A 22,058-nucleotide genomic window follows, 5' to 3' on the forward strand; every position below is an offset into this window, starting at 1 on the left:
ATGTTTAAGAAATGCCTGTGAAAGACAAATTACAGAATCAGATTCAATGCTTGAACTTCGCCCACTTGCATAGGGATGCTGGAAATTTTTGCTGACTAAACCTACAGCTTTATGGAAAATGAAGCTCTAGCTTGGTGGATAAGAAAGACTGGTGACCACTGGTTTCCTCCCAATACAGGGAGCACAGAAGGTAATAGATTATCAGGTCCCTATCAGGAAGTGAAAAGTGAAGAAATTTATTAAGAAATCCGCTAACGATTGGTCCCTTCATGTTTGGAGCAAAAAAGAGTGAAGAAAGTCAAAGATGCAGAAACAATTAGTGCATGTCATTAAGAAATATCATAAACCTCACCATCTGTAACCTGAGACTAGAACTAGCTGGCGTCTGCCTGGCTACTTCTGCTAACCCCTCAAAAAGTGATCATATTAGAGGGTCCTGGGTAGGCTGGGAGAAAACTGTGTGGGAGGGAAACCACTCAAAATCATAAAAATGGTCAGATTTACCAATCTGAGAGATTGTGTGGATCTCCAAGACTATGGTTTTCAGGCACCCTTTGAAACTGGAACTGAACACACCCTGTGGCACAAACAGGCAAGCCTACAGAATTTTCTATAAGGTGATGCTCAGTTTTTACAACCAATTATATAGTATCCAAAGAGCAGTGTCCGAGAATTGAGATTAGAAGGCAGGAAGGGGTAAGATGGAAGGATGAAAGGAAATTAGAATCACAAAATGCGTATGAATGGTTGAATGGAAACCAACTTTCTCTCACTCAAATCAGAGTAAAAAGATTGTTTTTTAAGTGCACTAAACAAACTTATAGCTGGAAAATAATCTATCTTTAAAAAGAAACATTGAGGACGCAAATGAGAATTTATACTGTATGATGCTATTTTTGTTTTGTATTGCTTAAAAGGAAATTGAGAAATGGGAGTTAGACTCAGAGATGCAAAAAAAAAAACCAACTATGAGATATAATCTCACCCCAGTCAGAATAGAAACAGAGCAGCAAGCGACAAATGCTGCTGAGGTTGTGGAGAAACTGGAACCCTTATTCACTATTGATGGGAGTGTAAAATGGTGCAACCACCATGGAAAGCTTTCTCAAAAAGTTGCAAACAGAGATACCATTTGACCCACTGCTGGGTATATTGTAGAGGACCAAAGAATGTAAAGGACTGCATCCTTAGCATATGGCTGTGTGCCTCGCACACAGAAGGTGTCTTCAGAAAGAAGATTGCAAGATCTCACAAGGCGCTCTGAGAAGGAAGACTGCAAGCAGTTCTCATACCTCTAAAAGAGACACTGACTTTCATTATTATTCCTGCTCTTGATAAGGTTGTTGCAAGATGAGAGAAAGCACAGTTCATGAATACAAAGAAGTCTTGGTTGAATGTATCTAACTATGTACCCAGCCCATCCGGGCCCTATGGTAATCTTAATGTTTCTACTCATACCTGGCCTGCCTGGGCTCTATGAAGTAACCCTTAAAGTTTCTATTTCCCTGTGAATCATCTATTTGTTTCTAAAAGGTATAAATAAAGACAGCACAGCTGCCCAGGCTGGTCCAGTTCCATCCTGTCCTGTTTTGTCTCTGTATGTTGTCTCTTGTGTGAAAAAAAAGAATTTATTCATTTCTTCCACGCATAATTTCCACTTATTTGTTTCCAACTCTTTGCTACTGTGAACAAAACTGTCAATGAACATGGGTGTGTATATTCTGCTTGGGTGGCACTTATGGTTTCATCAACAAATGAATGGATAAAGCAGCTCTGGTATATTCATACAATGGAATACTATGCTGCAGTAAAAAACAAAGAACTCATGAAATATTATCCAAAATGGATGACCCTGGAGGACATTATGCTGAGCGAAATATCTCAGTCACAAAAGGACAAATACTGCATAGTGCCACTGTTGTAAAACAGGACTAACATTGGGATTGCAGGGAGACAAATAAAGACAAATAAGAGTGGACAAATAATGTATACTGCATTGAAACAGATGAGGGAGAGAACTGTTTAAAAGGGATATATGATTAAGTATTATTATCATGCCAGGAGTCCAGAATGAAGGCTGCATAGTGGAGTGCACTTGGGAGTAGGAATTGTATAACAATGAAAGACTTTCTTTTACTTTTCAAAGAGAAAAGCGAATTGGGGTGGAGAGCTGGATAGGGAGAAAAATGCAATAATGAATGAGTGGGGGGAAAATGTATTGATGTTTAATGAAAAACCAATATGCTTTGTAAATGTTCAAATAATAATAAAAAGTCTTTTTTTTAAAACAAAAAAGGCTAGAGATTGAAAAACCCATTTGGATATAGCACAGAAAACAAAGATTTAAAAATATATGAAAGAAGTTAAAAGACATGGAAAATGAGAGCATCCAGTATTACTCTAACGGCAATTTCAGAAGAGAATGGAAGTAATGGTAGAGGAGAAAGAACATTTGACTAGACAATTGCTGAGAAATGAAGACATACACCAAGTACCTAAGAAGATAAAGAAAAAATCTAATCCTGGGGGCTGGGATTGGGGGGGGGGCAGAAATCACAGTAAAACTACAGAACATCAGTGATAAGGAGATCATGTTCTAAACTCCCAGACAGTGAACCAGATTATCTAGAAAGGAACTGTATTGACCTTGATAGCAAAACCTTATGAGAGTAAAAATGTCCAGAAGGGATATCAAAACAAAATTATTAAAGGAGGACTTTCCTTTGCCCTAGAGGACAAAACAAAAAAAGCCATAAAAAACCTGGCTCATGGTCCAAGATATTAAAAGAAATGACAGGATGTTTCTCAAGTATTAACAAAAAGGGGGATGGAGTATAGGACATGGTAAAAGGTGTAGTCCAAATAAATGACAATGGACATAGAAACTGATAAGCCAGCAAATATAATTTACCATTGCTTGCAGAGTATTAATTATTGTGTATATATATAAGAAATGAATTACTCCTTTCGTTTTAAGGAGTAAGAGTGAGGGATAGGTAAGTAGAATCCACAGAGGGGGACAGTGGAAACAAAATTATTCTGCTTGTTATTATAATGGTGGCTACGCAACAATGCCAAATTTGCCAAATCCTATAGAATTATACAACACAAAGCGTGAACAGTAACATCAACTGCAGACTTTTGTTTATTACAAGGCATCAGTATTGGTTCAACTGTAGCCATTGTACCCCATTAATACAAGGTATTAGTAACAGAAGTAACTGTGGTGGGAAAGTATGGTGGGATATGGGAATACTCTATATTCCTGAGTAGTTTTTCTGTAAATTTAAAATTGCTCTAGAAAATATTCTCTTAAAAAAGGTAAGCACCAGAAGAATTCTTTTTTAAATTAAAAAAATTAGTGCTTCAAAATTAGCAAAGGAGACATAAATGAAAGGCAATTCAAAGGAGATTAGAAAAATCATGGACAGATAAGGAACACTGCACTAGAACAAATGAGGGGGAACAGCTGTTTGAAAGGAATGTACAATTAGGCATGTATGTATGACAACTTTTTAGAGGTCAAGAGTGATTTCTACTTCACTTTCCAAATCACAGACAAAGGAATTTGAGGGTGTAGTTACATATGATATCATGATTTAATCTCCCTCTTTATGTGTTCTAGTGGTCTAAGAGAAAAATCCAACATATATGAATTGACACAAAGTTATAAAACGTAAGTGCTTACTAAGCCTCCAGATGAGACAAAATTGGAAGAGTAACAGAGTAAAAGGTGAACTGAGTGCATTGGGAAAGGCTGAAACTAGTTTCATGAAATGAACAGGAAGAGTAAAGACCTGAATTTAGATGAAAACAACACAATCTATGCAAATGAAGAGCAGGAAGGGTTTGGTTTGACAACATTTCGCTGGAAAAAATTAGTGGGAGACTAATGCTTTGACTCATGCTTTGCAAACTAGTGGCATGAGGGGATTATGAGACTCAATTAGTGAACTCTCAGGTTACAGCAGGAGAGGTCATATGTATAATGAGCAATAAAACACTGTCAGATATGGATCAGATCACGTGTACCTCCAAAAGAAAAAATCATAGTCAAGTCATTTCTTGCCCATAGTGACCTCACAATTTCAGAGCAGAACTCTGCTCCAAGATAATTTCAATGGCCGTGATTTTAATGTAGTAGATTGCCATAGCTCCTTCTATGGTACCTGTTCTATCTATTAGGTAGATTCAAACAGCTAGCCTTATTTATGGTTACTAGTTGAGTGTTAGACATTAGTACCACCCAGGAATCATAGGTAGATTATTATATTACTTTCTGGAAGCATTTAATTAACAGAGCACACAACTAGAAAATGTGCCATTGGGAAATTAAGAAAACTTACTCTGGAGTAGAAAGACAGGGAAAAAAATGACAGCTGCTGTCTCATATTTGAAAGCTCAGTTTTTGGAGCTACTCTGATAGAAGTCAGAAGGTTATCAGTAGAGCATACAAAAGAATGCTTTTCATGTGGAGAGGTAAATGAAGATCGGGTGACTCCTATACATGAGATGTTTCCCAATTCTCACACATCTCTAAATCTCCCGATTGTCTCCTGTATGAGAAAAAGAGATAATTTACTCTTTATTATTATGTCTGTTGTGCTGTTATGTATCACTCAGTTGGAACTGACCAATAGCTGGCTCTGTAGCAGGTTTGCAGAGGAGACTGCCCACCTTCCTTTCATGGAGTGGCTCGTGAATTCGAACCACATGCCTTCAAGTTGACAGCGCAGCTTCAGTACCAGCAGCCAGGAAATTAAAAGACAAAATGCATTGGGCAAGTCAGCTGTCAGGGAACTCTCTTCAGAGTACTGAAGAGCAATGACGTCAGGCTGGAGACTAAGGTGCGCCTGATCCAGGCCATTGTCTTCGCAATTGCGTGCAATGCATCAGAGAGCTGGACAATGACTAAGGATGACAGAAGAATTGATGCCTCTGAGCTGTGGTGCTGGAGAAGAGTGTTGAATATACCATGGACTGCTAGGAGAACACAGGTTTGCTGTTTGCAAAGGAGAGGGTGAAGCCAGGCTGCTCCTTGGAGGCAAGGATTCTGAAGCTTCATCTGACATACTTTGAACATGTTGCAAGGAGAGACAGGTCCTTGGAGAGGGACATCATGTTTGGGAGGGTGAAGGGACAGCACAAGAGAGGAAGACCCTCGATAAGATGGATCGATTCGATGATTGGGGTAATAGTTGTGTCAGAGACAGTGAGGTTGGTACAGGATAGAACAGGGTTTAGGGCTCTTGTACATAGGGTCGCAAGTGACTCGACAGCTCATAACAATAACATACATATTCTGGTTATAATTTTCAAACACATAAAACTAGTGCTCTGAGTGTTAAATGGCAAAATTTCATCTTGTTTCTTACATCAAAATGTTAACACAAAATTTATTTTTATGGAGAGATAAATGGCTTATCTTTGAAACACTATTTTAGTTATAAGAATCCAGAATTTTCCAAAATGAAAGGAATGTTCTTGATTGAATCAATTCTTTCATTAAGCTTTAAAGATAGGACACATCATCTTGCAGAGTAGTCAAGCAATACACACAAATACCTGAGCTAAGAACTGACTTCCTGTTCAGTCCAAGAAACACTTTGTTAGGAAAAAACTATAATTTTCATTAGCCCTGAATGTTTGCCAGATTATGCACATCAATTTAAAGGAACTTACTTCCAAGGCGTAATTTGCCGGCTTGTCTCTGCCTAGTTTATAAGCCACCGTGGTCAGAAGGCCGTGCTCAGAAAATATACACTGTACAAAACAGAAAGAAACTTAAGCAGTTTGGAAAAGATGGTATGAGAATATTTTTTTAAAAAAACTACACTCAACTGTCTTCTAAATTAGAGTTGCATCAAGACTAGTCTAACAAGTCCCAGTCTAGATTTCCCATGAGTGCAATTAAAAACAGAAAATTCAAAGCACTTGAAATGATTCTTAAGCAGGCAATTCAAATGTATGGCTTTCGTTGAGTTCAAATGTATGGCTTTTATTTAGTTAAAAGGTCAAGCCTGTTGTTAGTTGCTGTCAAGTTGATTCTAATTATCTGTTTTACTAAGTGAGATTAAATAAATGCTTAAATTAGGCTTAAGTACTACGTAGATGAAATTAAAAAATGTTTAATAATCTTTTCATTAAAAGCAACAAAACAAACCAACCTTATGTCCGGTATTACACAGTAAGAAACAGCCCGTGCCATACCTATAGTTGGGGTGGGGTGGGGGAGAAATAAGGAACAGTATGACAATTTTATTAAAGAAAATTCCAAAACATTAATAATAAATCATCCAAGTTGACATTTAATAATAGCCATTAAGGCAAAGTTATAGAAAAGTTCTAAAAGTTAACAAAGCACTGTATACTCTTTATGGAATAATAAAGATCAACATAGAAGAAAACAGACTTAGTGTCATTTTAAAGAGGGGGGGGAAATGCAGGTACAGTATTTAACATGCACTCAGTCACAGCCCAGGGCTGTGTTTGTAAACCACCCCTGGAGTATTTCACAGTTGCATTACTACTAATAATCAATCTGGGGGTGAAACACCATGGCTAACAGCTATTTACCAAGGGAAATGCCTAGTTTAGGTCTATCAGTTTTGCAATCATAAACTAAAAGAAGTATTACTTTCTGGTCCAGGAGGCTGGGAAAGTGGAGCAGGGGCATAGGAGTGGCTGAAAGAAGGAAAAAGAAATGCTCCCTGCAAAGCCAAAATGCAATCTGCTGACGTGAAAGGACTGAGTTTATTTTGTGGCAGCCTTATCAGTGTAAGCTTTGGACTCAGTCTGGCACTTTGACATTAATGAGTAGTTTTAACTTGTGCTGGACAGATAAGCAGCCCAGACTGATAGCAGTATGGGTCAGAGGGAAATAGGAAGCACAGGATTAATGTGCAGTCCCTGTGTTATGGATGAGCTCTGGTCCTAAACCTATCTTTATTTGTATCTAGCTCAGAACAGCCATGTAGGTTTGTGTTCATTGTCAGTCAAATATTTTGTCTTAGTACATGTTGTGCCTTTCTAAGTATAAAAGAAAAGTAAAAAACAGATATTCTAACACGTCTTAAACATACTACAGTAATGATAATGTTTTGCTGTGCATCTCAAAGCTGTGCTCATTTGTTATTATGAACCTCAGATTTTTAATGTAATAGGGTTTCTAGATTAAATTTTTATTTGCGTTTAAGTTTACATATCACATTGGTTTTTCATTCAATCATTGTTTCATAACATTAACTATCATTCATTGTAATTATAGTTTCTGATCAACCCCTTATTGTATAGTGCCATTCCCTTCACTAACTTATCTATTCATTAATTTTTATTCCTCTCCTTTTACCATCCCTGGTGGTCATCTCACTGCACAGCATGGATGAAAGAGGAAATGATGTTGAATAACAAAAAAGCATCACAGAAGGCCTATTACGGCATAAGGCAACTATTATAAAAAGCTAATATTTATACACAGAACATAATAGACTTCTACGGGGAGTAGACTCCTAACGATAGTTTGTAGGTAAGTCTGAAGTTTGTAAAAACACTTGTCAAATATTACTAGGTGGTGCCTTTCTGGTCTCCTCAGAGACAAGACAGGTAATTTCCTCCCATACATCTTATGGCCTCTGAAACCCAGTGGTCATGCAGGAGTCGATTCCGACTTGATGGCAATCAGAGATATCTGATAAAGTTGAAAGCAATGTGTTTCTAAATACATGGTGAATTAAACTTTATTGATCGAAACCTCAGGTTACCATGACCTGAAAAGAATTTTCCTCGCTTCTTTCCCAAAAACCTGTCTCACTTCTTTCCCCAAAAATGTCACACTCTTGCATGATGACTGCTGACCCTGCTAAACAAGACCATGTAATCTAATTACGTCAGGATTCCACTACTCACAAAAGAACTGCTAAAGTTAAATTGATGGGAGAATAAGGAAATTCTCAAGCAAGGAACAATTAAATGCAGACAGCTTCCTGCTCACACAAAAACCATTGCCCTTGAGTTGGAATTGACCTAGAGCTGACCCTCCATTGGGTTTCCAGGGGACACAGAGGCTAAGAACGCTGGCTGGGAAAGGAGATGGATCTGGGTGCAAATACTGCTTCTCCTGCTTTCTAGCTCTGGTGTTAATAAATAAGGTGCTTGAATTCTGTTTCCTCACTTATAATATGGGGCTATTAGTATAGTTATAAGAATTAAATGAGATCATGTGTCTACAACACTTAACTGGAGTTATAACCATTTCCACTTTTTAAAGTATATGTGTTTCCACTCATCAGTACATGTAATGAGGTGGCATTATTTTTTAATGTTGAAAAAACTACCTTCTAATAAGTGTAGTTAATGGTCCAGTAGAAAGAGCTTGAGATATAGTCAGCAGAGTGGATTTGCCATCTGGCTCCGATTTGCATCAATGCTATGATTTTAGCAAAACCACTTAACCTTTCTCAGCAGCTGTGGGAGTGATTTTATTGCTTTCAGATAGGTTTGTAACAGGCTCTGCATGTGAGTAGTTGGAACATGAAATTAGGAGAAAAATGTAGTCGATCTCCATTTCTATCATTTTTTTTCTTTTTCTTTTCGGAGAGGGGAGTGAACATTTCTATCATTCTTTGGGTTTCCATTCATTCATTCATTGTTGCACTTTTCTCCCTGCCCAATCCCCACCCCAAAATTCATTCTTCTCCTTGAAAAGTAAAACTTTCATTGTTGTGCAATCCCTCCCCCCAAGTCCACTCTGCTTCTTATCAAAGGAGAGCATTCAGGTAATGGAAGGTGCCAGAAAAAAAATACTATTGAAAATGCCATAAGTAATTAAGACCAGGCCACGTCTTCTCCCCTAACCTTCCGAGAAAAGAAAAAGTTCACTGAGATTTGAAAACCAAAGCTTCCTTTCAAGGACAGACGAAAGGTAATGAATTTTATTAAGTGAAGGTATCTGTCACGGAACGAATTGTATCTTGCCAAAATACGTGGTGGGATACTGACCTCTCTACCTGTGGAAAGGAGCTCTAGTGATGTGGTGCGCTGCATTTTTAATCCAGCGATTAGACAGACAAGGACAAACTGGAGGAAAGACAAGGATAGCCAAGAACGACAGAAGCTAAAAAGACAAAGCTCTTCCCTCAGAACCCAGAGAGTGCCTTCCCCAAGAGCTGCCCTTTGAAGTCTCCTGAACTGTGAGGAAATATATTTCTCTTTACAGTCACTCATTGGTGGTATTTGTGTTACAGCAAGACTAGGAAACTAGGAAACCTTCACAAGCTTCCATGGTATCTTTGCATATGGCACGATAGATCTTATTTTAAAGGTAAAGGGAGAAAAGGGTAACCAATTTATATAATCTGAGTAAGGTACTTATTTTGGCCTGGGAAAACGTCAATAGCTTTTCCTCATTAAAAGTATTAAAGAGGAAACAAAATACAATAGTCAGTTACTGGTTAGCGAAGTGTTTTTAACTTTGTTTTTTAAACTCACGTGTTTTTGGCTTGACCATCCTCAAAGCACATTTGTCCCACTAATGCAGCAGACTGGTCTCCCAAGCACTGAAAGTATAAAACAATAAAGAAAAACAATGACTAAAATGTTATAAATTGCCTTTTAGGACAGCCCTAAGCTAAGCTTTCCTTTTCCTTTATTACTTAGCAAAGAATGAACTGCTTATGTTTCTTACATTACTCTCAGTAGGCCATTTAGGTATGAGAAGGCAAAGTTAGAGGGGTCATGTATTAATTTATTTCAAAGATTCTCAGTGGCCCTCAGAGTATACCATTAGAACAAAAATCAGCCAGTTTGGCTGTTGTCACCTGTTCTCTATAGTTTAGGAAAGGGCTGGTTGATTAGCTAAGATAAAGAAGGAAAGCAGATAGGAGTGGAGGCTAATAGGGAAATGTCTGATGATTAACTTACCCCAGATATAGGCACACCTTCCAAGGCCCCAGCTTTCTAATGAAATAAGAAAAAGAATTATGAACAGTTACACATTTTTGGCTTACTTAACTGCAATATGAATCAGAACGAATAGCAACATGCTTTGACATGTGAGCAGACAAGACAAAGCAAATGTTTTTCTCACTACATGAATGGTATAGAGAGAGCTGCTAGACATACAGGTTTAAAGAAGAGACATGGTATTAGAGAAAGAAGATGAAAATGATGGGCTAAGAGTCAGGAGGAGGCCTGGACTTTCCTCCTGGTTCAGCTACTTAGTGAGAAGTCCCTGAGCAGGCTGATACCTCTCTATACGTCACTAAGTTGATATATAGAATGGGGACTGGACTACTTGATAGCTGAATCCATTAGCGCTAACTACTGTCATAATTAAGAAATGCCTAACATATCCTTTAAAAGGAGCAGATGATGAATGGCTGCCAAGCTAGCATGTGGCCTATTTATTTCAGAAGGCTGCAAAAATTCTACTCAAACTGCTCCTAAGATAAGCAAGAAGGAAACACAAGAGTTTCCTTCCAGAGAGTGGGGATTTTTCATTGCAAAAAATTCTTCTTCCCATTTAGATAAGCAAGGGTTAATTTATGTTAAGAACAGTGGTATTTGTTTTGCTCAATATGGCCAGCACTCTAGAAGAAAAACAAGATTTAAGGAGTTCCTTTATAAAATAGATGCCACCACTCTAGATATGGTACAGAGTCCTGGGAGCATAGTGCAGTATGTGCTGCTAACCTACAAGTTGAATCCATCATGAGCTCATGAGCTTCGTGGGTGAAAAGCCACAGCCTTACGAAGCCAGTGGAGGGGCTCCATGGATCAGAACAGACTCCACAGCATGAGGTTTGGGTTTGGGTTTGGATTTATCTATCTGGTATTTTCTTTCTATCATTCTTTCTGGTTAATTCAAGACTTGCTCCTTTTATTTACTCTATATAGTCTTTGAATATTAAACCTGAATGATAAAGGGAAAGTGTAATTAAAAACTTTACAAAGGTCTTAAAGTAGATTAATAGGAAACCAAGAGAGTTAAGTTATACTTAACTACTAAGAAAGAAAGTCTTTGCTTATACTTCTGAAATGAAAGGATCAAGCCTCTTAGAAGGATCTACTACTATGTGCAATCAGGCATGTAAAGTGCTCCTTTTTCTTCACAGGGAGGGACCACAGGAGGAGCGTCCTCAGTGAAGCATGCAGAAAAAGTGACAGTGCATTTCCAACTACCTGGTCTAAAAGGTTGGTCAAGCTGCCATTTACAATGCTTAAGACATTTAAAACCACACCTCATTTCCTTATTATGATAAAGCTCAAAGCATACAACTGTATTCTGTCATGGGAAACAGAATTTGTGATTCCAGGAACTGCCATAGGTGGTTTTTTTAAAAAAGTTTTAAAAAAATAAATAAGTTTAAAAATAGTCTTAGAGAAAATGTAAAAAACAAACATTAAAGTTAAAAACACCACCAACACTAAAACCTGACTTAGTGTCAATAGATTGGAGGCTCAAACTTCCAGCTACATGTGTTTAGCAAATGAACTTCAGCCTATCTGAACATACATGGAAATGCACTGTATCTTTTCCAAATGAATGGGGAGCATAATTGGTGGGCAACCTACTCACCAGGCTATGAGAGATTCTCTATAGTCAGCAGGGGGGAAAAAGGGGGACAGAAGCATAACATTTTAAATGCAAGAGAACTAATCCAGTTAAATGTTTCTTCAACCATCCGCAGAAAAGATTTCTCAAGAATACTCTTTTCCCCAGGCCCATGTCACTTGGTTGGCAACTATGAAATGATCCAAAACAGAGTACTGACTATGTTTCCATTAAAAATATTCCATGTTGCCTTAAAAAGCTTTTATATAGGAAGCCTTTAAAATTCTCGCTCAAACTTTTTGCTCAAACCAGAGCATTTAGTGTTCAACTCTGTAAGTTAAGTGTCTATTATTTTCCATGAAATATCTAAACAATGTTTTGGGTTTTTTTTCCCCCAACTGTTTTAAAATTTTATTCGCGTGTGTGTGTGTGTGTGTGTGTGTGTGTGTGTGTGTGTGTGTGTTGTCAAATTGGATCTGACTGGTACAGGAGGAAATTGCCCCTCCTTCTCCAGCACAGTGTCTGGTGGATTCAAACTGCATACCTCTGGGATTGCAGTGCAGCTTCTTGCCGCTAGGCCACCAGATCGCCTTCCTCAATTGTTGTTACATTTATTCCCCAAGTTTTATTATGAATTTCAGATTTCTGTGCTCATATATCAATTCAATCCCCTCACAGGTTTTCATGCCTTACATTTCAATAGGGATGCTCAACAAGGCTTAAGGACACTTTTAGATGGAAATACTGTTTTTCCAAGTTCCTAAAGCCAATAGCAATCATGCGTATTACAGAAACTAGCTGAAGTAGCAATCGTTTTTAAAAAACTTTTTTGCTAAAGTTTTGCACCAGCTATCAAAATATCTAATACATAACATGATTTGGTCATTAAAAGAAAGTTAACAGGAAAAAGAATACAATGAAAATGTAAATAGTTCCTCCTATAAATGAAAAGATGTTATCACAATTATTAAAGTTATTTGGATAAGCATAAACTGGGTCAAGCATTCCCATGCCACTCTTAGTTAAAAGTAGTCTCTAGTTTTTCCCAGTTCTAAAACTAAACAGTACTACAATTCGGCTTTCACATACTATCAACATCCACAGAAAAGCCACAAATTTCCTAAACTAGAAAATGTAACACTTTTGAATTCTGAATGGTTACATTTTTTCCAAAGCAAAGATAAGTGTTTTTCCATTTTTACCATTAGGCCATAGATTTCAGAAGAACTTCGGACATTTGGAAGAATTGTCATCGGGATTTCAAAAAAGCTGAAAAACAGAAAGAGTGGGTGCATATAATACTTTTTCAAGTAAACACCTGAAAATTTCTAAATGCTCTAAAGCCAAAAAATGTGAGTAACATTAGAAAACTTTTAAGTACAGAATGAAGTGACAAATAGCTAAATAATCAAGCAGATGGAGTTGTGTGCTTCTAACTTCACACAAATCAACAAAAAGCAAAAACATGGAAATCTTCCCTGAAGACAATGAAAGAATTGGACTAGTTGTCATAAAAAGTTTCTATTACAAAAACATAGAATATAGATTGAAATCACAGTTGAAATAACAATTAAGTGTTATTGATCCACCAACATTTCAATTATAAAAAGGCAATGGATTTGGAAAAACAAGTTAAGGCAAAACATGCTGACTTACTCGCAAAGTTCTTTATCCCATTCCAAGGAATGAATGTTAAAAAGCATAGTCCTACTTGCATTTGTCACATCTGTACAATGGACACCCCCTTTGGCTCCTCCAGTCAAACTCTAGACAAAATAAAAAGACATGTTAAATCTACACTCATTTCCAATTCAATTTACATTTTGTTAAGATCCATACTCAGGAGCAATGCACATAAAGCAGGGTAATAGAAAAAAAAATTTTAATGACTAGATTTCTAGTTGTGTGACCTGTTTCGTGGGGAGCTAACTGAAAGGTCTGAGGTTCAAATCCACCAGCTGCCCTGTAGGAGAAGGTTGTGGTAGTCTCTTCCCATAAAGATTTATAGCGTTGAACAGTGAATGGAGGGTCATCCTGGGTCAGAATTAATTTATAGATTTGGATTTAACGGAAATATAATGTGAGTCACATAAAAAATTTTTAAGGTGGCCTATGTGGTAGGGGGAGCCATTGCCAACCTGAAGACAAGCAGTTCAAATCCACTAGTTACTTCAAGGGAGAAAGATGAGCAACCTCCTCCAATGTGAGGTTTTCCTCTGAAAACCTGCTACAGGGTCAGTTTTGAATTGGTTCCGACTCAAGGCAGTGTTTATGTATTTGTGTCTGTGTGTGTGTATGCATGTGAGAGACATTTAAAAAGTATAAAGATACAAGAAAAGTAAAATTTTAATAATACTATATATTTTATATAAATGTTATTGCTTCAGCAAGTAATCAATATTAAAAAATTGACCATTTATTTTATACTCAGCCTCTGGAATTTGGTAATTATAACTATATAATAGCTTTCTTTTATAGTTACAACTAGTCACACTGTTCAAAACTCCACATGGCTAGTGGATAGTGTATTAAATAGAACAGTTCTAGTTAATTTAAAGGTCAATCGGAAAAAACCCAAACCAAACCAAAAAATAAAAATATCCCAGTTTTGTTTCCTCCTCTTATGTTTGGAAAACATACTCATAGTAAATATGGCATGGTGAAAGAAATGGGATTAACAGCCTTGAGGCTCTTGTGTGCTTGTTTTTTGATATTTGATTGCTTTTTTGAAGTAAAAATTCTCCCTAGACTGACTTTGATGACTCAAGCAGATCTCTTAAATGAGAAAAAAAACTCGCTAACATTAACCCTTTTGTACCTAAACAGGAGGCACTGCTGATTTCCTTTTTATGGAAATAAGACTTAATACTTAATACTGGAAATAAAAAAATAAAATTAAAAGCAGCAAAATAGCACCATGTGGCACACAGCCAAAGCGAGTCCCCTGAGTCTCCTGAAGCTCATAGTTCCCACACTCTGTCTTATCCTGCCTGGTTAGATGCAGATGTTGGCGCTACTCAGGCAACCCCAGCTGTAAATGACGCAAGGGGCCATGATCACAATCACAGCCCGCTCCGACCAAGCAAGCACTAGGAAAACTAGAGAAGGAACTGCTGTTTTTTCTCAAAGTGGTTCCAGTAAATGAGAATTGCCCTGGAGCTCCCCTGAATATTTAACAATATAATCACCTACTTACTGAAGAATTCAGAAAAGAAATGGTGGACCTATGCTTAAACATTATCTGTGTGTGAAGAGCAAAAGTATGGGCTTGGCATATGTTACCTATTACTCCAAGTGGCTCCCTGATGGAGATCCGTTACACTATTCCCTCTAACTTTGGGGTATAAGTAGCTATAAGTATGTGTGTATAAATATATACAGATATATACACACATATACATTTAAATAATTAAAACTATATAGTATAATTGATAGCAAATGAGCAGAAATTGAGGCAGAATGCAAAATGTCTACAATAAACACAACAAAATAAAATAAAAGTAGTAACTACAGAATACAGTTCCACAGATCATCAATGCTTGAAGTGCTAGTTCCAACTCATCCACATTCAGCTTAAGCAAAAGATGCTAAATTCCTCTCGGCCGTATAGCTCTGGTGTACAAGTTGCCATACAGCGGTCTCTCAAATGGAGGCTCTTTTTTTTATGGTTGTGAAAGATCTGACTGGCACAGGAGGCAATTGCTTCTCCTTCTACAGAGGAACAGCTGGTGGATTCAAACCACGATCAGTAGAAAATAGTAGGCAAAACAGAATAGAATGTTATGGAGAAAATTCTCCATACATACATCAGATTATATTTTAAACATACCCAAATAAGCCACGAATCAATTGTCCCAAAAAGAGCTCTATTTTCTTCAACAGCTTTTTGAACGTTTTTCACATTGTCAAGGATCCAACGAAGTTTCACTGCACTGAAGTAAGTGCTAAGTGGAAGGCCTGTCTTGGACTACAACAATTATGACATTATTATCTGAGTTGGAATGTTTAACATATTAGTTAGCATGTTTACATTTGATTACAACTTAAGAAAACCATCAATCCAAAAGCTCAAATTACCCAATGTTCAGTGGCCATAAAGGCAATCCCTCTGTATGAGGAATAAAAATACTCTTGTCCCAGGAATGCAGGACCAGAGATCATCCACATAGCAGTTCAAAGCTCATCCACATAGCAAGAAAATTAAATGATGTGGTGCTCTGGAATCTAGGTAATAAAACTGTAGATGTTAGCTTTTGTGATAAATTGGTATTACATATAGAATCCAGACCCAAACCCTGCACAAAGGTGATATAAATCAGGATATAGTAAACTAATGATCATAACCAGAAAATGTTATTTTAATAGCTATAAGTATGTGTGTATAAATATATACAGATATATACACACATATACATTTAAATAATTAAAACTATATAGTATAATTGATAGCAAATGAGCAGAAATTGAGGCAGAATGCAAAAAACACTCCAGATGAAAGCACTGTAGAGTTGATCTGTATAAGGAAGATCTGTCTAAATTTCGTGAACACACTGAACAGAGAAAAGGTGGATTGAATAAAGGTTCTCTATTTTTGTTAATATATTAAATACCAACTTACCTTTAGTGACTAAAGTGGCTAAAAAGTTATGATATAAATAATGCAACTATTTTCCACCTTCCCTGACTCCTATTTCTCCTTATTTATCATCTAGTGACAGAAATGAAAATTCTTTTCTTTCTTAACTATTTCTTTCCTATTTTCATACGAAAAATCAAAGGTCTTGATGTATTAATACAACCTATAAGTTAAGAATCTTAAGATTTGAAGAGCTCTCTTACCTTCACAAAGTTATTTCCTGGCATTCTTTTACTGAGAGTCTCAACAGTAGACTGGGTCCTTAGATCAAGCCACACTACAAACCAAAATAAAAGATACATGAAAAGATCAGAATTTAATGAAATCACTGTCATGGACAGGAAAATGATTAGTTCCCATAAGCAACTACAATGCTAGAGCTTTCAAAAGAAATTAGAAAATTAGAAATGAATGGGTATAGTGTTAGAATAAAGAATAAATTTGAGAGATAATTTAAAGCTCTGATGCAAAATTACAGACCAACTTAAGACATTATATAACCTTAAGGCACTTATTTTGTACCTTTCTTACAGAAGAAAAACCTTTTAAGTTTGGATTTTCTAAGCATGTATGTGGAGAAAATCTAGAACCCAAGCCAGTGCAAAATGCATACTTCTGGATCAAGAAATTACATATGAGTCTATGTTAGACAACTTGGGATCTTTTTTTTAAATAAAAATAATGTAGAGAACCTGGTATTATCATTGGGAGAAGATTCAGATTTTCATGAAATGAAATGCTCTAGAATACTCTTGCATTGCTGAAAGAGAATCATTTAAAAGTCACTATTACATAAAAGTCACTGGATCGTAAAAATCAAACTCCTAAACGACTCTATTTTAATAGACTAATATTATCCTTATTGACTACTATGCACATTCTGATTCTTGAGTAGGAAGTATTTGTTTTGCCTCATGATAGAGCCTTAAGAAAAGGCATTAAAGAGTATATAAACCTTTGTGAGAAGTAACTTACTAGGATGGCCTGAGCTTTGATTTTCAGATTCAAGTTTATTTGTAACTTTTAATCTGTTCACGGTCACTTGATACATTTTAGAAGAGTCATGGCTCTACGGAAAATTATATAAGGTACTGTACTATGGATCACTCCTACCTATACAGTGTTTCTTAATCTTCATTTAACAACCTGTTACTTTCCTGTAGTGAATTCTACTTAACTTGTCATTCCCCTTGAGAGCTGTCAGTGGTTGCTTTTGACAGTGGCAGCTTCTCATGAGATTTAAATTGAAAATGTCAAGACACTATATATTGGTTTCCACAGGTGTGAAAAGCAGTAAGGAAAGACTTATCACATCGAAAGAGAGGAGGGCCCGAGAAGTGACATCCATGCTCTTGGTATCTGGGTGGAGTATCTCAAATTCACTTTAGGAAACCATCCCTCCCACAACTCCAGTCATGTCGTTTGCCTGAGATTTGACTCAGTTCCACTGTGGAGTCCTGGCCACAGTGATTGGTGCAGGAGAGGGCATGTGATCTAATTAGCCCAAATGAAATGTGAGCTCATGAAATGAGTCCCTATTCTCAGCTGAGCTTGGCAGTGTGAGGCTTGGGCTTGCTGCCCTCATGACAGAGCTGAACCCACCACCTCTGGAGCCAGCCCAGAAGAGGCAGAGTTAAGGAGGATTCAGATGATATTGCTTGAGAACAGAATCAAACAGCACCTAAATGGAACTATCCTTGGATTACCACTGGTTCCAGGCCAAAAGGAGTTCCTTTTTTTAAATACTGATTTGAGTTGGTGTGGAGTTTTGATTGATACAAGGCACTGGCGACATCATGAAATTAGTACGATTTCCCAAATCCAGGGAATAAGGACAGTTCCCTTTTACAGTGGCAGTATTGTATGATTGTGACAAAAGCATATCTTCCTGACAGGCCAGAAATTCCAGTAGTGGTAGGTATACACAATGAGCATCTCAATCTTCACTGTTTCAAACTACAGGGGTTTGAATTCAATTTAGTCCATTCCAATTAGCGGTTTCAAAAATTAAAATGGAGGAATTACAATGGGAAAATAGCGTTCACATAGTATTGACTTGTGGAACTTTTGGTTTAGTTATGTGGGTGTGCTGGATATATTTTACTTTCAGAGGGTAGTGAACAAATACAATTGAAGGGCACAGCTCTAGACTTTTTTTTTGGTTTCACGATGTAAAGCCTTTTAGGTGAATGTTTTCCTATATTTTAAGGAATATAATTCTTGTTGAGGCTATTCCAACTTCCAGTGACCTAACGGGACAGACATCTACCCCACAGGGTTTCAATATGTATTGCTCCTACGGTCTTTTTCCCCAGTGGAGCTGCTGCTAATTAGAGCCACTAGTTAGTGAGCAGTTAATCATTTAACCAATGTGTCACCAGGGCTTCTAGAATGACCACTAGGAAGTTAAAGATTGGACCACATCTCGAGAAGGTGTGGAAATAGGGCCTAACTCTGCGCATTTTAAACAGATGTCCGAGGAAGCATATCCAAATCACCTGGAAAACTATACCCATCTATCCCAGGCTCTAACTTGCAGGATTTTAACTGTAGGTCAAGGTAGGGCTGAGTTTCTCTCTTTTCTAAAGTTTCCCAAGTTATTCAGAAGTATACTAACATCTGGGAACTCTTTTCTAGGCATGTTCTCTAGAATACTCGGATTTGTTCCACTTACGTGTTTAAAAACAAAACAAAAAGGTGGCTCCAAGTCCCAGTTGCTCTTTGACAAGAACCACTTAGGTAAGGAAGCTCTTCACTTGAAAGCTTGGCCCCATGGCTGACAGTGATACCCACAGAATTTTCATACACAAAAAAATCAGAGCATTGGATGTGAAAGCAGGAGACTAACTTCTATGAGTGTCTGGCACTGCCATCAACAAGAAATGTGACTTAAGCAAGTCATTTTACCCTTCTTGGTCTTGATTTCCTATAAGGTTGTCTTGTAAGAATATAAGGTTGTCTGGATTAGATGTCTACCTTCTCCCATTATTCTGTGATGACAGAGGCAGTCATAATATTTACTTTGTTTATATAACTGGAATCTTGAAGACAATTAGAAACATGGAATACATTAGTAAAACTGCCAAAGGGATAAATGTCAGTGGTTGATACACTACCAAGCAATTTGCAAATGCTCAAAATTAATTGAATTAAAGAAAAAAGTTAGAAAACCAATTAAAGGTGCTAAGATGACAGAATTAGACTTGCAGAAGAGACAAAAAGCCAAAGAGAAGACCCCAAGTGGGAGGACTAAGCTGCTTGTGTAGGTAATTTCTGAGGACAAAAGAAGTGTCAGCTCCAGATCCAGCATCAGCAATTTCCCAACATGTTGGAGTTGGAAGGCCAAGAAGTGAGCAAATAGCCAGAGCACCAATACCTGAGGAAGTACCAGCAGCTGGAACTGAAGAGCCAGAGGGAATAACGGCAACTGGAACTGAAGGGCCAGGAGAAACTGGAGCAGCTGGAGCATTAGAAGAAATAATGGCATTTCATGCTAGAGATGGCCAGATTCAAGGTCTGCCTTCTCTTGCTCACCACTTAGGAACTAGGTACGTTCATCAGCATGGAATGAACTAAGGCTGTTTTATACATTTGAGTGCAGAAAAAGAAAAGGAAAGAGGCATGGAGCAGAAGGGGAACAAAGAGTCCAGGCCGGGTCTCCAGCTCAGTAATATTTCAATATGGATAAAGACCAGATAAATACCTTGTTCAGGATGAGTCTTCCTGACCTGGCAACATATGTGTGTCCTAGTCAGACAAGTGGCTCAGTTGGTTATTCAGTGCTCATCAGACCACTGTGCTGAACTGCTGGGTGATGTACTATGAGGAGCTCATTCCCAGTGGATAGCTATGAGCTAATGCGCATGCCACAATCTCTGTCATGGACATTTGCACTAAGATACAAAAAGACTTCTTGGGGAAGACACAGCCCCAAGAGAGCATTTCTGTGATAAGGTGACAGGAGCAAAGGCTACCAGAAAAGAAACTATATGTCTAACAGGGAACCGTCATTCCAAAATGACTAGAAACAAAGAAAACAGACACTTGAGAGTCTAGTACTGTACAATCTACTTTTTGAAGACATGTCTCTTCTCTAGACCAAGTAAGTTGATTTAAATGGTCCAGATCATCAAATGAATTTGTTTTTAAAAATACATGTATGAGATGTGGCAGGGTCCACATCTCACACCATGCACAGGAATCGACTCAGGGCGACCTAGGGGTGAGGCCCAAAATTTAAAAAAAAAATCCTAAGAGACAGACTGGGACCAGGCTTGGAAGGCTGACAAAGACAGCCAGAAATGCACAATCTGGAGGGGATGGAGTTGATGAACAGGACCCTCCAGAGATTTAGGTCCCTGTGTGTATCAAAGACTCTTTCCAGTGGGGTGAAAGGGGAACCCACCAACTGGGGGAAATGTTAGATACTATCTCAGACAGGATTCTCCTGGCAGGAGTTTAGGGAATACTGTTGGGCCTGTAGGAGAGGAGGACTAACCAGTTACAGAATGAGCATGGGATATGGAGAGACTTTTCCCAGGAGGACATTCAGATGGCTGGAGGACACGTGAGAGATGCTTGGGATCACTGGCAGTAGTAGAGATGCAAATTGGAACCACAGAGGTGTCATTTCACCTCAACAGTGGCAAAGTTTAGCAAGGCAGCAAGCAATAAATGTTGGAGAGGATGTGGAGAGTTGGGAACTCTCATGTACTGTTGGCAGAACTGTGAAATGGTGCAGCCACTGGAGAGCGGTTTAGTGTTTCCTCAGAATGCTGAACATACAAACTCCATATGGCCCAGCTATTCCACTACTAGGAATATACCCCAAGGAAATTAGACACAAATGGAGATTTGTACACTAACGTTCATAGCAGCATTATTCATCATCACAAGAACATGGAAACAGCCCAAATGTCCAACCAAAACCAAATGCATTGAGAAATTGTGGTATATTCTCATTATGCCGCACCCAGGAACAATGATTTTAAATAAATACTATATAACTTGGGAGAGATTGGAGAGCACTATGCTGAGTGAATTAACTTAGTCTCACAAGGACAAATACTATATAAGACCATTATTGTAAAAAGAAAAGGATAACTAGGAAAACATGTATGGGAACCCAAGGGAGAATTGGGTGGGAGCAGAGGGGCGAGGATGGGTAGGGGTAAAACCACAGGGTTGTATATGTGGGTGGAGGGAGGAAGTGGAGAAAATGGGAAAGATCTGGTGGGGATATGAAAAGACAGGGTAATGGTGGGTGAGGATGAATAATTTAAACTTACTTCCTCACATAGATGCCAAAATTTCAGCTCATAGGAGTATAAATGCCAAAATGTGAGTGGCTGACATGAGTGTGTGACCACATATAGGAGTTTCATGAAACACCTATAGTGTAAATCAACCACATCATCCTGCATTCCTGGATTAGAAAGGTTAATTTGGTCCGTTGAGAATGGCAGAATGTTAGCTCATGGCTTAACATTTACTGACCATTTACAATCTGCAAGGCACTGTTTTAAGTACCCTGCAGGAGAACTGGATGATACCCACCTACCATAACTGAATACTTGGATCAAAGATACTATAGAAGAATGGTGATCAAAAGGGGGAAAATCAAAACCTGAATTTCAAACCTCATGAGCTCTAGATCTGCTAGAGCCATAGAGGATGAGCCCATGCCACTATTGCCCTAAAGGTAATCTAATGTAACCCTTTAAGTCATCTTAAATTCAAATAGATTAAAAACCAATGCATGCAAACTATGTAAGTAAACAAATATAAAATAAAAATTTTAAAAACCTACCATGGAAATGAATGGTGTTTTCTTGCTTACTTGTTTGTTTTTAATTTATTTCCATGGTAGGT

The 22,058-nt window shown here is 37.8% G+C and overlaps 1 protein-coding gene across 3 annotated transcripts in view; it reads right to left on the minus strand.

Annotated features, from left to right (window-relative positions):
• The window catches only part of GK (glycerol kinase), a 57,700-nt gene that overhangs the window by 14,352 nt on the left and 21,290 nt on the right, over positions 1–22,058 (minus strand). For 2 of the 3 annotated variants that reach the window (XM_006881779.1, XM_006881780.1), the window contains exons 5-12: positions 16,391–16,464; positions 15,381–15,518; positions 13,208–13,317; positions 12,754–12,820; positions 9,919–9,954; positions 9,487–9,554; positions 6,168–6,210; positions 5,683–5,763 (exon numbers count right to left, since the gene is read on the minus strand). In XM_006881779.1, coding sequence (XP_006881841.1) covers positions 5,683–5,763; positions 6,168–6,210; positions 9,487–9,554; positions 9,919–9,954; positions 12,754–12,820; positions 13,208–13,317; positions 15,381–15,518; positions 16,391–16,464 — 617 coding nt within the window. Of the gene's footprint in view, positions 1–5,682; positions 5,764–6,167; positions 6,211–9,486; positions 9,555–9,918; positions 9,955–11,575; positions 11,594–12,753; positions 12,821–13,207; positions 13,318–15,380; positions 15,519–16,390; positions 16,465–22,058 lie in introns of all 3 variants that reach the window. The other variant, XM_006881778.1, reaches the window with a different exon arrangement.

The sequence above is a fragment of the Elephantulus edwardii genome, unplaced genomic scaffold (genome assembly GCF_000299155.1).
Source record: "Elephantulus edwardii isolate Elephantulus edwardi_28Jun2011 unplaced genomic scaffold, EleEdw1.0 scaffold00016, whole genome shotgun sequence".
Classification (NCBI taxonomy): Eukaryota; Metazoa; Chordata; class Mammalia; order Macroscelidea; family Macroscelididae; genus Elephantulus; species Elephantulus edwardii.